The sequence below is a fragment of the Theropithecus gelada genome, chromosome 1, assembly GCF_003255815.1.
Source record: "Theropithecus gelada isolate Dixy chromosome 1, Tgel_1.0, whole genome shotgun sequence".
NCBI classification, from domain to species: Eukaryota; Metazoa; Chordata; class Mammalia; order Primates; family Cercopithecidae; genus Theropithecus; species Theropithecus gelada.
In genome coordinates this window covers 185,033,310-185,049,168 of record NC_037668.1, presented here as the reverse complement: position 1 = coordinate 185,049,168, position 15,859 = coordinate 185,033,310, and the positions used below count along the sequence as shown (strand labels likewise).

Below are 15,859 nucleotides of genomic sequence, written 5' to 3'. Positions count from 1 at the left end.
TATTTGCATATAACCTACGCACATCCTCCTACATACTTTAAATCATCTCTAGATTATTTATAATACCTAATGTAATTTAAATGCTATGTAAATTGCTGTTATACTGTATTGTTTAGGGAGTAAGAAAAAAAAAGTCTGTACATCTTCAGCAAAGATGCAACCATTCTTCTTTTTACTGAATATATTCAATCCTGAGTTGGCTGAATCCACAGATTTAGAACCCACAGAGATGGAGGGCTGATTGTATTGGTTTATTTGTAAGTACTGAGTATCATCTGTGATAATGTAAGACAGAGTTAAAGAGGTATCTGTAAAGACATCTTTTAAAGAATATAAAATTTATCAATTCTGTAAAGTAAATATGAATTCCTTTTTGAGAACTAGAAGCCTCAAACCAAGAAGCCTTGGGCTAGGGCTTAGGTTTGTTCTCCACCACCAGTACACAATTATGATGCTGGAATTAAATTCTAAGTAGCAATCTACGAACTTCTTTGGTCTCAGGAGACTCCTTTGAACTCTTCAAAATTATTGAAGACCCCAAAGAGCTTAGAGTTATGTGTACTATATATCTAACGCTATTTACTATATCAGGAATTCAAACAGACATTTTAAAAATATTTGTCAACTTTAAAATGTGAGCTTACATGTTAACAATGTTTTTATTTAAAAAATTCTAAAACAAAAAAAAATGTAGTGAGAATGGCATTGTTTTACATTTGTGCAAATCTCCTTAATAAATGTGGATTCTCATATCCATTTATACCCTCAGTCTGTGGACATACATTTTGGTAGAAGCATATGATGAGAATCCAGCCTCATACAGATATATACTTGGAAAAGGGAGGAGAATTTTAATAGTCTTTTCGGACAATTGTGAATGTACTTTTTTGATAGTATACCAAAACTTGACAAGTGGCTGTTAAAGGTTAGCTGCAATGTGGATCCTAAAACTGTATTAAAGAACTTTTTAGACTTTCTTATTTTACAATAATAATTTTCTTGTTTTTCTTAGTTTACCAAGTAAAATGGGAAGGAGTATCTCAGTCATTAGGGAGCTTTGTTTCCCACACACTACAATCCATTGGTCAATCTTATACAGGCTGAGATTCCATTATCCAAAATGCTTGGGACCAGAAATATTTGGGATCTTTTCAGATTTAGAATATTTGCATTATACTTACCAGTTGAGCACCCCAATCTGAAAATCCAAAATCCAAAATGCTCCAATGAGCATTTCTTTTGAGCATCTTGTTGGTGCTTAAAAAGTGTTGGATTTTGGAACATTTCATATTTGAGATGCTCAACCTGTACTTTGGATCTTTTACTTTTGGATGATTTTATAACATCATGCACTGGTCATTAGGAAAGTATTAGTCTACTGAGTACTGCAGAACCTCCAAATACCAGCTCATTTCATTACACAGTATCCAAAATCATATTTGTTACTATCACCACCAATTTCATCAGAAAAACTTAAGTACTGGCAATCTGTAAGAGCACAGCAGTTGATACAGGCTCTCCAAAATTCTGGGTTTTGTTCTGTTTTTTTTTTAAACAAAAGACTTTATCACGGGTAAAAATACCGTCAGTTATTTTCCATGAAGTGACAGGTTCACCTCATTCATTTGTGAGAAAATATCTCGAGAATTTTTTAGACAATTCTGAGATTTGAGAAAGCCTGCAAGTCTGAGGAACCAGTTTATCATTCTCTCCAGTAAAAATGAGATTTTGCTAGAGGGAAAAACAGCTATTTCAACTTACAACCCAAACACATAAGTGCTTTTCTTAGAGACAACCATTTTATTTAACAATACATCACAAAAAAGCTTCATGTACATTTCCATTTTGCCAGTGGAATATTAAAATATATACTAAGGGAGAAGATATTTATAAATTACATATCTGATGAATGACATATCCAGAATATATTTTTTTAAAACTCTCAAAACTTAGTAAGAAAAACCCAATTAAACAAGGCCAGGCGCAGTGGCTCATGCCTGTAATCCCAGCACTTTGGGAGGCCAAGGCGGGTAGATCACTTGAGGTCAGGAGTTCAAGACCAGCCTGACCAACATGGTGAAACCTCCTCTCTACTAAAAATACCAAAAAATTAGCCAGGCATGGTGGCGGGTGCCTGTAATCCCAGCTACTCAGGAGGCTGAGGCAGGAGGATCACTTGAACCTGGGAGGCAGAGGTTGCAGTGAACCGAGATGATGCCATTGCACTCCAGTCTGGGTGACAGAGCAAAACTGTGTTTTAAAAAAAAAAAAAAAAAAAAAAAAAAGGCAAAAGATTTGACCAGTCACCTCAGCAAAGACATACATATGACAAACAGCACAGGAAAAGATGCCCAATATCATTAATGACATGCAAATTAAATCTTCAATTAGATACTACTACATATTTAGAATGGATTACAATGAAAACAAAACTGACAATGCGAAGTGCCTGAAAGGTGGTGGTGTAACCGGAACTCTCATACCTTACTGGTGGAAAGGCACAATAGTACAGCCATTTGGAAGAGAGTTTGGTTGTTTCTTAAACATATATTTAACATATGACCCAAAAGTCCCACTCCTAAGTGAAATGAAAACTTGTGTTCACACAGCCTGCATTTTTATAGTAACTTTACAAATAACAGCCAAAAATTGTAAACAACCAACGTCCTTCAACTAGTGAGTGGATAAACTGTAGTGTGTGTGTATATATATATATATAAAAAACAGAATACTATTCAGCAATAAAAAGGAACAAACTACAGCTACATACAACAACAGACGAATCTCAAATGCATTAGGCTAAGTGAAAAAGCTAGACTCAGAAGGCCATGTACTATACAATTTCACTGACATAACATTCCGGAAAAGACAAAATTATAGGAACAGGAAACAGTTCAGTGTTTGCCAGGTGCTGGACATGGGGGAAGGACCAGAAGGCATACAGAGAAACGTTCTGGGGTGATGGATCTGTGTTATATCCTACTTGTAGAAGTGATGATTACACAACTATGTGAATCTGTCAATTTCACAGACGTGTATACCAAAAAGGTTGCTTTTCACCGTAGGTAAATTTTAACTTTAAAAAAATGAGAAAAATTATACTTGAGGGTCAAGATTTTATAAAATTAATAAGTTTTACTGTTTCATGAAGAATATTCTTTTGTTTGTTTGTTTGAGACAGAATCTCACTCCGTCACCCAGACTGGAGTGCAATGGTGCTATCTCAGCTCACTGCAACCTCCGCCTCCTGGGTTCGATCGCTTCTCCTGCCTCAGCCTCCCAAGTAGCTGGAATTACGGGTGCGCACCACCACACTCAGCTAATTTCTGTATTTTTAGTAGAAACGGGGTTTCACTATGTTGGCCAGGCTGGTCTCAAACTCCCGACTTCAAGTGATCCGACTGGCTCAGCCTCCCAATGTGCTAGGATTATAGGCATGAGCCACCGTGCCTGGCCTCATGAAGAATATTAAGGGAATATATGACTTTTTTTTTCCTTTTTTTACTGTTAGTACAAAGTGATGAGGAATACCACAGAAAGCATGGCACGGCACCACTGCCTTGATTTTTGGTAAGGCACCAGGAGTTTTAGCCACCACAGCTTTGGTACCATCAGTGCAAATGTCAACACAGTGAAAAAGGCAGATAATATCTGAATATTATCATGAAAAGTTTTTTGAGCTGGTAGATCCTTCTGTGATCTACAATGTCTTAAGACACCGATAGATTGGAGTCGGGGAGTGTGCATGGGTGGATTCTAGTGGCACTCAGTGTGAAGCAAGGAATCCTTAAGCATGCAAGAAGTAAAGCATGTCCTGAGTAAAAAATGAAAGAAATGGCAGGAATTAGAAAAATGCTACAAAGCAATTGCAGAATAAAGCTCAGCACCCGACAGGCCTGACCAGTGAGTTGGCTTATTCCACTCTAAAGCTCTTACTTTTAAAAACAGGATTTCTGTTTAGTTTTCGTTTAGTAACACAGACATAAGAAAGGTAAACCAGTCGTTATTTTACATTTTTAAGATGGATGTTTTAAGGGATTACAAAGGTAGAAACTGCCAACAATGGCTCAGATCTTGAAAGACAGCCAGAATCTGCAGTGTATCAAGGAATCCCATCACAATAGCAAGCAAAGAGGTCTCTCTAAGTGTAAAACCTCCCAACCATTCTTCCAATATCATTTCAGCTCAGCGTTAGCCTGAAAAAGAAGGCATGAACTGGGAGCAGAAACAATGTTGGTCACAAGTCTTATTTGGAAGCCAACTATTAACGGTAACCAGCATTTTCAAAAGCACGTGGGATTTCTAAACAGCTTCAAAAGCCACAAGACACACCTAATAATGTACAAATCTAACCAGGGAGACAACCCTCTCAATTCAGAACCACTTGTTAAGTACTTGCAACTAAAAACTGAAGGTTACTTGGCATTCCAAGTCAGTCAATTCATAAAACAGTAGCATATCATCATGTCACCTATTTGAGATTTGTGAGGGTTTTTACAAGAGAAGTGCCCATCTATGTGATTTCACATTTCTTTCTCAGGAAAGGCAAGGGACTTCAGGATCAGTTGGCTAGTGATGCATGACCCACAAATGCCCACCCACCACTGCTGTCTGTTCTACACAGCTAGCCCATGTGAGCACTGCACTCTGTGCGGAGCACTTCATTTTGAGAAGCGCTTCCCGCTGAGTGAGCAGCTACAGCTACTGACTTCTTAGGCAACAGAGATCCACTTTTGTCTGTTTCCAGAAAAGTGACAATCGCAGATAGTGCTTCTTTATCCCTTATCTTTATGTCTGATTTAGCTATTTTTTTTCCCAACTATGTAATCAGAAAAATTAAAGTCTGATACCCAGAACTTTCCATGAGGGAGTATACCTTGAAGCAGGTACACCTTGAATTTTCAGAGTTCTTCAGCTTAGCAAACGCTTGGTAAATAACAATCTGCTCACCCACAGCTTGGAGAATCATGTCCGGCAGCATTTCACTGAAAACTTGCTGATGACTTTCCTAGGAATTATAGTTTTAGCTGCTGACCCAGAGAAGCCTTTTTCAAATCCTTGAAAGACAGCTATCTCCACACATCAAGCAAATCTTGCACTATTTGTCACACATGCTGCCCAAAGCAGTCTCGGCTGATACAGGTAGCATTTCGTGGATACCAAAAGCCAGTGTTGGCAATACTAGGGATGTGGCTTTTCCCCCTTGCTGTCTACAGAACAGCCCATCAAAATCATGGGATCTGTCATCTTCTCATGGACTGAATTCCCTACAGACACCAGAATGAAGGCTCTTCACGGCAATTCACCACAATGCCCACAGGACCACTCACAATGCAGAGCTTTCCCAGTAAGTAGCTGTCAAAAATGGAAACACTGCCCACATCTTTGAAGAATGTATCTTTTGGGAAAAACAAAATAAAGTCATCCAAGCATCCAGATTCTTTTTTTTTTTTTTTTTTTTTTGAGATGGAGTTTCACTCTTTGCCCAGGCTGGAGTGCAATGGCACGATCTCAGCTCAGCTCACCGCAACCTCTGCCTCCCAGGTTCAAGCAATTCTCCTGCCTCAGCCTCCCGAGTAGCTGGGATTACAGGCGTGCGCCACCACGCCCGGCTAATTTTGTAATTTTAGTAGAGACAGCGTTTCTCCATGTTGGTCAGGCTGGTCTAGACCAAACTCCTGATCTCAGGTGATCCACCCACCTCAACCTCCCAAAGTACTGGGATTACAGGCGTGAGCCACCGCGCCCAGCCAATTCTTCCATTCTTCATAAATAAAAAGTTGATGCTGGCAGAACCAACCTCATTTGTTTTTGAAGTTAGCCCAACACTGATCCCTTGTCACCGACAGTTGAGCCTCTTTCATACAACCTCCCAATCTGGTACACCACCAAACTAGCCTCTGGGGCCACAAGTAACACATCCAGATGTCCAAAAAAAAAAATCACAAAGTTTTCTTACTTGTATCTAACCACGTTTGCCAAGTAAAATGAGAAGAATATCTCATTTTACATGGTTAGATATAAAAAAGCCATTAGGGTGCTTTTTTCCCCAGTATTTGTCATTCAGTTGTACCAACAAATTGCATAATTGTAGCCACAACCCCCATCATCCTTTTCCCTGTTGTGGTTGAGGCAGGGTCTCACTATGTCACCCAGGTTGGAGTGCAGTGGTGCAATCACAGCTCACTGTAATCTTGAATTCCTGGGCTCAAAGGATTCTCCCATCTCAGCCTCCCAAGTCGCTAGGACTACAGGTGCACACCGCCATGCCAAGTTAATTTTTTTTATTTATTGTAGAGACAGGGTCTTGCTGTTGCCCAGGCTGACCTCAAACTCTTGGCCTCAAGTGATCCTCCTGCCTTGGCCTCCCCCTTCAGCCTTTTTATTTCTCCTTTCTTCTTTGCCCATGCTGACAGACTCTGAATTGGCATCTGTTCAAGTTATCGTGGTTATTTAACAATGACCCCAAAATGTAGTGATGTAAAACAACCATTTATCATGTCATGTCATGGAGTCTGTAGATCAGGAATCAGACACAGCACAGCTGACCTGTCCCTGTTCCACAATGTCTGGAACCTCAGCTGAAAAGATTAAACAGGCTGGGGCTGTAAAGGCATCACATCTTTCCATCTTTCCACAGTCTGCATGCATGTTCTAACACAGTGCCTTCAATGTAACTGGACTTGTTACATGTTAGCTCAGGGTAGCCTACGCTTGTGTCCCAAGATGAAAGATGCAGACAGAAGGTATGCTGGTTGTCTTTTATGACTTAAGCTTTAGGATTCAAGCAGAGTCACTTCTGCTTCAATCTGATAGTCAAAGCAGTTTATAAAGGTCTGCCCAGGTTCAAAGGAAGGGAATACAAACTCCAGTTTGATAAAAGAATGCCAGCTTCACAATTTAAGAAAAGCAAACAGCGGGGCATGGTGGCTCACGCCTGTAATCCCAGCACTTTGGGAGGCTGAGGTGGGTAGATCACCAGGTCAGGAGTTCCAGACCAGCCTGGCCAATATGGTGAAACCCTGTCTCTACTAAACATACAAAAATTAGCCGGGTATGGTGGCATGCGCCTGTAAATCCAGCTACTTGGGAGGCTGAGGCAGAAGAATCGCTTGAACCTGGGAGGAGGAGGTTGCAGTGAGCCGAGACTGCACCACTGCACTCCACTCTGGGCAACAAGAGCGAGACTCGAAAGAGGAAGGAAGGATGGAAGGATGGATGGACGGAAGGAAGGAAGGCAGGCAGGCAGAAAAGTAACACAGGACAGAACATTTATTGGTGCAGCCATCATTGGAAAAAATACAATCTGCCACAACTCCTTTATCTGGGACAGCACCTACTCTGCAAGTCTCTTTACAGAGGGATACCCATTTCATCAATACAGTAAAAGAGGCTAGTCAAGGCTGAAAGTTTCCATTCTAGTAATGAAACGTGAAAAACTCAGGTTGAGCGAGCCTCTGCAACCACATCAGACTCCCACTCCTCACTCTCCTCCAACTGGTTCCTGCCCCATACCCCACAAACCTGGTTTCACCAGCAATCTCTCTGGAAAGAGGGGAGCTCTTTTTATTGCTTGACTTCTACATTCACGTCGTTTGTCCTTTGTATTTGAAAGGAAACACATGCACAGGCACACCCTTTACTTGACTTTACTGCCATTTCCAAATTCAACCACACTGTAACATATTTTGTAGTTACTCTTGTGAAAATGAAACATCATTTTTACTCAGTTACCTACAACGATATACAATTTTTGACCCTAACTTACTGCTGCTTCCACAACTCGACCAATGACACTGCAGGTCAAAGTCAGGAGTGAATTTAACTTGTCCTCATTTTTGGTGCACTTGACACCATGGCCCATTATATCTATTTTCTTGAAACTCTCACTTCCTCTGTCTCTGTGACATTGTGCTGTTGTAGTTTTCTACCAGTTTTCTCCTTCCTCTTCCTCCACTGGATCCCAATGTTTCTCAGCACTCTTTTTGTGGCCTCTATGTGCTCATCAGCATTCACTAGTTCAAAGTACCCCTCTTAAGTTGATGACTCCCCCACTACACTTCCAACCCTAACCACTTAGCAGGGCTTAATTCCTGTATCTTTAGATGCTATAGGATCATTCCATTTGCCTAAAACCAAACTAATCATATCCTCCCTACAGAACATAATGTATTCAAAACAAACAAAATAGAAAAATCTGCTTCCCTTTCTAGCTTCCTCATTTCAGCCAACAGTGCCACCGTTTTCCAAGTTTCAACACTTGTCTAGACAAGAGTCATTTCTGACTCCTCCTCCTACTTCTCACCTTGCACAACCTCTACGTAAATCCAATCACTGAATTTTTAGATCTGGATGGAACTTTCAAGATAATCTAGTTTGTGCTCACTAAACAAATAAGAGACCTTGGGGCTCAGACATATTGGCTGCTTGCCTCAAGTTCTTCCAACCCTGATTATGAGACACTTTCTATTACCAAGATTTATTTAGTTGCATTTTTGCAAAGCTTCCACAGAGACGGAGTCTTGCACTGTCACCGGGGCTGGAGTGCAGTGACACGATCTCGGCTCACTGCAAAAGAGGGTTCAAGCGATTCTCCTGCCTCAGCCTCCCAAGTAGCTGGGACTACAGGTGCCCGCCACCACGCCCAGCTAATTTTTTGTATTTTTACTAGAGATGGGGTTCCACTATTTTGGCCAGGGTGGTCTCAAACTCCTGACCTCATCATTCGCCCGCCTCAGCCTCTCAAAGTGCTGGGATTACAGGCATGAGCCATTGTACTTGGCCCACAAATCTATTTTCTTTGTGGAATCAGAACATCTGGGTTTGAACTCTTAACAGCTGACTATAAGCAAGTGAATAGTAACTGCTAGTTTAAAAACTGCCTCCTGATTTAGAATTTATGATAGAAATCACATTAAATTTAAACTCCTCAGACAAACCCCCTCCCACTCCTACTCCTAACCCAAACTGGCTGACTTTAATACCAAGCATGGTTTCTCACTAAAACAAATTCTGTTTCAGTTGGCAGGTCTTCTTCCCATCTTTATCTTTCTCATTCCTGGTTCTAGACTTCTGCTGAGTTGTTTCCCCAGCCTGGAAGAGCCTTACACCTTAGCAGACACTTCCTTCAAGGCCCAGATTGACCCGCATTCCCAGTATGGGTCTTTCTTTTCTTTCAAATCTCCACAGCATCTCAACTCTACTGCAAAATCTTACACAATGTATCTTTCACATATCTGCATAGTGTTCTCCAAACTAGATGGCAATTTGAGGAGCTAAATAATATTAAGCACTCAATAAATTTATAATAAAAGCTTGCAAAGTTGTTTTTACAATGAAACACTGGATTCTGCTTTTCAGAAAGTATTAAATGAGATATGATTTACATTCAATTTTACTGGGCCAAAATTAACAAACAAGGGTTATTTTTTCACAGTGACTCTACCAATAAACAGTTTTTCGACATGAACAGAATGCATGATGCCCTCGAGGAGCTCATAATCTAGTGTTAATAAAGCTAGATATGCAGACAGAGAAGGTTAACGAATATAACATATACCATCTTACTCATTTGCTTACATTATTTCAACATCAATCCACAGCCAAAAACCTGGAAATAAAACTATTATCATGCTGGGCACGGTGGCTCATGCCTATAATCCCAGCATTTTGGGAGGCCCAGGTGGGCAGATCACTTGAGGTCAGGAGTTTAAGACCAGCCTGGCCAACATGGCAAAACCCCACCTCTACTAAAAATACAAAAATTAGCCAGGCATGGTGGCGGGCTACTCGGGAGGCTGAGGCAGGGAGAATAGCTTGAACCCGGGAAGCAGAGGTTGCAGTGAGCCGAGACACACCACTACACTCCAGTCTGGGTGACAGAGTGAGACTGTCTCAAAAAAAACAAAAAAAAACAAAAAAAACTATCCTCATCAGACACACAAAACCTCCAAAGCAATAAAACAGCAAAGAGCCATGACTTTCATGCCTTTTATCCATAGGAGTGGCTCACTTACACTCTATCTCCACATGCTCAGTTACATGGTTTTCTTCTGGGTCTGATTAGAAGCTGCAAATTCTAAAATGAGGCTAATTCTAAAAGCTTGTCAGCAAGGGAGGAAAAAAACTACAGAACTAAACGGTCAAAATGGGTTCACTCAACAAACACTGAGTACGTCCCTACTGAATACAAAGATGAAGACTACAAGATTTAAATATGATATTTTCACCCAGTAGATTAGTAAAGATTTTTTAAAATGAAAATCCCAGTACTGGGAGACAGGGAACTGGGTCCCTCAAACACTTTGTGGGGCATAGGGGAATATTCTGGAGGACAATGTGGTAGTATGCATCCAACGCTTTGCTGTGCATGCCCTCTGAATTAGCAATTATGCTCCAGGAATACAGGCTATGAAAATCAGCAGCAGCAATACAGACCTATGACAAGTAGGCTTATCACCACATTAATTGTAGTGTGATCATAAATATAATTTATCCTCCAGGATGGACATTTATATGACAAAATATAATGCAGTCATTAAAAGCTGCCACCCAGAAGTTTGAAGGATATAAAGAAATACAGATGAAAGTGTCATAAAACAGGCCAGGCGCGGTGGCTCACGCCTATGATTCCAACACTTTGAGAAGCCAAGGTGTTTGGATCACCTGAGGTCAAAAGTTCAAGACCAGCCTGGCTAACAGGGTGAAACCCCATCTCTACTAAAAATACAAAATTAGCCAGGAGTAGTGGCGCACATCTGTAGTCCCAGCTACTCGGGAGGTGTGGCAGGAGAATCACTTGAACCTAGGAGGTAGAGGTTACGAGGTTACAGTGAGCTGAGATCATGCCACTTCACACGAGCCTAGGCGACAGAGTGAGACTCTGTCCCCCCCACCCAAAAAAAAGAAAAAGTCATAAAACCATACATAAAGTATAATCCCAATTTTTAAAATGACCATATTTTATATATATAATATATATTTATAATAAATATATAAATCCTGGCCTTTCCACATATAAGCTTATAAAGTTGAAGTTTTTTACTAAGTTTCATTTTCCTTATTGTGAAATGATGACAATAATAATACCTACTTCATAAGGATAAAAAAGAGCAATCCCTGTTGTGGGATTCTGTTCTGAACAGGACATTGACAATGTCAAAACCCGCCAAAAGGAGCTTCAAACATTCAAGCACTAACCACTGCATGTTTAAGTTACAACAGCTTTCTAACTGGTCTGCTTTTTCATTTTTCCTCACACTGATGCATCCAACACTACTACCAAATCAATATTCCTAAAATCCCAATTTCATGTCATTTCCTTGCTTTAAAAATCTGCAATGGCCTCAAGATGAGATTCTCCTTAGGCCAACATAACTTGACCCTTTTTGACCTGCACTGGGAAGCATTGGACAGTAGCTGTGAAATCAGGTTGTTCTAATTTGAATCCTGAGTACACCACTTATTAGCTATGTGACCCTGGGCAAGCAAGTTAACCCCTCTAATACTTCCTCAGCTTCTCATCTCTAAAATATGGCTAGTATTCATCATATGGGTGTTTTTACAGAGTGAAAATTCATATAAAGTGCTTACTTAGCACTTCATATGAATGCCTGGCACTGGAGATGCATCCTTTAAATGTGAGCTGTTACTACTGCTTCCCTAAACTGTATACTCCACCTGGGCTGCTCTTCTAGATCATTTCTAACACACACTGCCCAACTTAGGACTTTTGCTGGTGGTGGTCTCACCCATGAGGCACCATTCCATCACAATCACCACCACCAACAAAGAGTATGTGTTCAACATTTACACTAAATATTCAAGGTGTAGCCTGGAAATACAGGAAAAAACAAAAACAAAAACAAACCAGTCTCAACCCTCAGAGCTCCTAGTCTAATAAAGACAGAGGAAGAGGTCCAATAATTCGGGGAAGCACTTCCTGGAGGCAAGGGAGATGCTTACACTGACTCCAGAAGGCTGCGTGGGTGAAGCAGGCAGTGTGGGTGCACGTAGAGTAAGAGCATCCAGTACAGCAATCATAGTCACTGTATTGAGTCTGGCACTGCTGGAGTACTAAGGCAAAGGGAGAGCAGAGGCTAGATCAGGGAGGTCAGGAAGTGTTGGCACTTTATTCTGCAGGCCAACAGCAGCCACTGAATAATATTAAGTAGGGTACACCTGCCTGGGGCTCTAGAAAAGCTTACACTGTGCTGTCCAATACGGAAGCCACATACAACTACTGACTGGAAATGTGGCTAGTGTGACAGAAATTAAATTTTAATTAATGTAAACTTGGTAACTGACATGCAATTCAGTTATCAAAAAACTTTTATGTATATTTGGAACAATTAAGAGTATGTAGACCAGGCGCGGTGGCTCACGCCTGTAATCCCAGCACTTTGGGAGGCCAAGGCAGCCGGATCGAAGGTCAGGAGATTGAGACCATCCTGGCTAACATGGTGAAACCCCATCTCTACTAAAAAATACAAAAAATTAGCCAGGCATGGTGGCGGCCACCTGTAGTCCTAAAAAAATAAAAAAATAAAAAAAAATTACCCAGGAAATACAAAAATTAGCAGGGAAATACAAAAATTAGCCAGGTGAGGTGGCACCCACCTGTAGTCCCAGCTACTCAGGAGGCTGAGGCGCAAGAATCACTTGAACCTGGGAGGCAGAGGTTGCAGTGAGCCGAGATTGCACCACTGCACTCCAGTCTGAGCAACAGAACGAGACTCTTGTCTCAAAAAAAAAAAAAAAGAAAAAAAAGAATATTTAATGAACTTTAAATACAGATAAATTATTTCTGATGAAAATTTAATGTCCAAATTTAAATGTGCAGTAAGTGTAAAATATGTATTAGATTTAGAAGACTTAGTGCAAAAGTAAAATATCTCATCAATCTTTGTATTAATCACACGTCGAATATTTTGAATGTACTAGAGATTACATTAGAATTAATTTCACCTGTTCCTTTTTATTTTACTGTGGCTACTAGAAAATGTAAAATGACGTACGTGGCTGGCATTATACTTCTATTGTACAGCACTGATCCAATAGATCCCAGGACAGCTGAAAGAGGAAATGAGACCAGAAGCAGGAAGAACAATTAAAAGACTCTTTGATAAGCATCCAGGTAAGAGAGACAGGCTTGATTATCTAAATTCTGCCCATCTTCAAAACATAATTCAAGATATACTTATTGCCTCCAAAAGCTTTCCTAATCCTAACAATTCCCAAGGAGATGCCTTTCTCTGAACTCCTGGGGCACTCATCATCTGCAGCATTCCCTTCCACACTCATTCATTTGCCACCTGTCATTTCTACTTAATTTTGGGGTAATTTGTTTCTCAGATTAGACTAGAAGCTCCTAGGCCATAATTCAGGCATCTTTAATTTTTCCATGCTGTGTAATGCATTCTTGATACTTTTAATAAACACAGGTGCATGACTCCCAAAAAATCTGGATACACCTTCATGGGTGACTTTACCTTTCCACAGTAGAAGGTACTGAGAATCTCTTTTCCTTCAAGAACCTTAAAGACAGGAGCTAAAATGATGTAAAAGTCAATCAAAACTCCGAACCAATGTTCCAATAAAGTAGTGATATTTAATCAGTGAACAAGCATTAGACGACTGTATTGGATACCGTCCAGAAAAAAAAAAAATGCCACGACGGCAGAAGAATTTAGGCTTTTGACAAATTCCATAAAAAGTCAAACAAAAAATTTCTGATCATCTCTGATCTCCACTGCCAGAGATAACCTTTGCCAACCTAAGCATTAAGAACTTTCAATCAAGGAAAAAACACATTTTTAAAATTAACCCCTAATCAATTCTTCTAATAAACATCACATTTTCCAGGTAGGGAGTCACATATTACCAGTAAATCTACAACTCAGCATTTTCCCATCTAAATTAGAGTAAGGTGAAGAAAAAGTCCTTTCCAGGGAAATGTTAAGAAATATTATAAGTGTATTTTACTGCATCATCGATAAAATCTTTCACCTAAAATGCCATTTAAATTTTCTACAATACTTGAGTATACAACAGCCAGCTTGTACCACTACAAAAATAGGAAGCTAGCAGCAACTCGTTAAAAGCAAGGGACATTCTGTGGTGATCAGTACTGATTTGGGAACTTTGCAGTTTTCAGATTTTTCATGTTTGACATTTAAAACAGAAAACTGACACGTTTCTAATAAGAAACTAAAAGTTACATCAGAATTAATCTTCTTGCATTTGTTTAATGGCTACAAAGTGGATATTACAAAGTGCAGTTGAAGTTTCTATCTCCAAAGAAACAATCGAGCAAGATGGAGTTAGGACAGCTTACAAGGGAACAGAAGGCAGTTCTATTCTGAAAGGCAGAAGAAATAGGAGAAACCTGTCAAACAGCCTGGATGAAATCAAGGAGTTAACAAGCAACACTCATTTCCTTTAGCACTGTGAGAAAATTCCGGTTGCTAATAGAAAGCTGAGGAAAGTTTGGTTTGGCTTGTTTCATTTTGTTTTCCTTCCAAATCATCACTGAGTTTGAACGACTGCTTTCCTCTCCTCACATTACTCAGTAAAAACTCCCCCCATTGAATTGTCTTCCTGTGCCCCGCCCCCGCCTCCCTCCCAGCAAACGTGCTCAGACGCCTCTGGGCTTGTTGTGGTCTCGCCAATCCTGCGGACGAGCGCTCCAAACTCAATGGACAATGGAGTTCACCCCCGTCAACACGAACTACAAAGCTCAGGAGGGCCATTTCCCTTTTCCTGCCCAGATGCTGTTTTCGCTCCTTCGAAGCAAGGTCCCATGCTCGAATAGACGGCCAGTGAGAGCCAGGACCTGCGTGTCTCCTTCTCACCTGCAGAGCTGCTGAGCCCCTCGACCCCCAAATAAGTTGTACCGCAGCGCACAGACCAAAAAGGCCCCACCACCACCAGGGGCTTGGCTGGGGACAGTGGCTTCACCGTCCAGGTAGGGATGCAGGAGACGTCTCTGGACGCTTGGTCATGGCCCTCAAGACTAAGCCGTCTCCACTGTGACCCCTCCCCAGCTCCAACTTGCCTCCCCTCCCCCTACTGCGAGAAGACCGAGGAGGTGCGGGCAGGCAGCACCGCCAGCTCTTCCTCCAGTGGAGCCCTCGGCCGACACTCACCCTTTCACCACAAAGAAGGGGTCCTCCATGGACATGGCGTCCCGCCCCGGCCGCCTCCACCTCCACCGCGCACAGAGCGCCCGTGCCTCCCGGCCTCCTTCCGCCCACCCGGCCTGTTCCCGCAGCCGCCCGCGCCTTAGACTGGGGGACGCCGAGCAGCGGGCACGCGCGCAGGCCAGGTGCACTGGACCACCGCTGGTCCAGCACTCGCTCAGCACCACTGGCCGAATCCCGGACTCCAGAGCCGGCCCCCTCTGCAGCCTCCAGTCCCGGCTCCTCCCGGCGTGTCGGAGAGCCTGACCCCACCCCCAGGACCCTCGGCTGCGGCCAATCACGAAAGTCGCCTGAAGCACGACTTCCGTACCCCACTCACGTGATCAGGGCCTGCCCCTCCCCAGTGGGCGGGGCCTGCGCCTGCGTCACTCCGCCCTGGAGGCGGAGCCCTCGGGGCGGAGGAGGTGGGCGGCTTTCTACCGCCCTCTCCTCAGGCTTGAAGGTGGAGAGCGGCTTGTTCCCTCAGAGGTAGGCAGTCGGCTTTTCAGGATAAGCTGTAGTTGTACCTGTTTTGCAAAATCCTCTTACCTTTCCTCTACTTTTAATACTTGATTTTGACAGTATGTAATTTATAAATCTATCTGGTCCTCGACTTAAAATGAAGCATAGTATCTGATTATGATGCTACACAGCTCCTTCAAGTAGGGTCTTTGTGTTGG

The 15,859-nt window shown here is 41.9% G+C and overlaps 1 protein-coding gene across 2 annotated transcripts in view; it reads right to left on the bottom strand.

Moving 5' to 3' along the window:
* STX6 (syntaxin 6) overlaps positions 1 to 15,513 on the bottom strand; it is a 50,039-nt gene extending 34,526 nt beyond the window's left edge. The window contains exon 1 of one of the 2 annotated variants that reach the window (XM_025377439.1): positions 15,147 to 15,513. In XM_025377439.1, coding sequence (XP_025233224.1) covers positions 15,147 to 15,181 — 35 coding nt within the window. In that variant the 5' untranslated portion in view covers positions 15,182 to 15,513. The remainder of the gene's footprint in view (positions 1 to 15,146) is intronic. The other variant, XM_025377447.1, reaches the window with a different exon arrangement.
* Between the last annotated feature and the right edge of the window lie 346 nt (positions 15,514 to 15,859).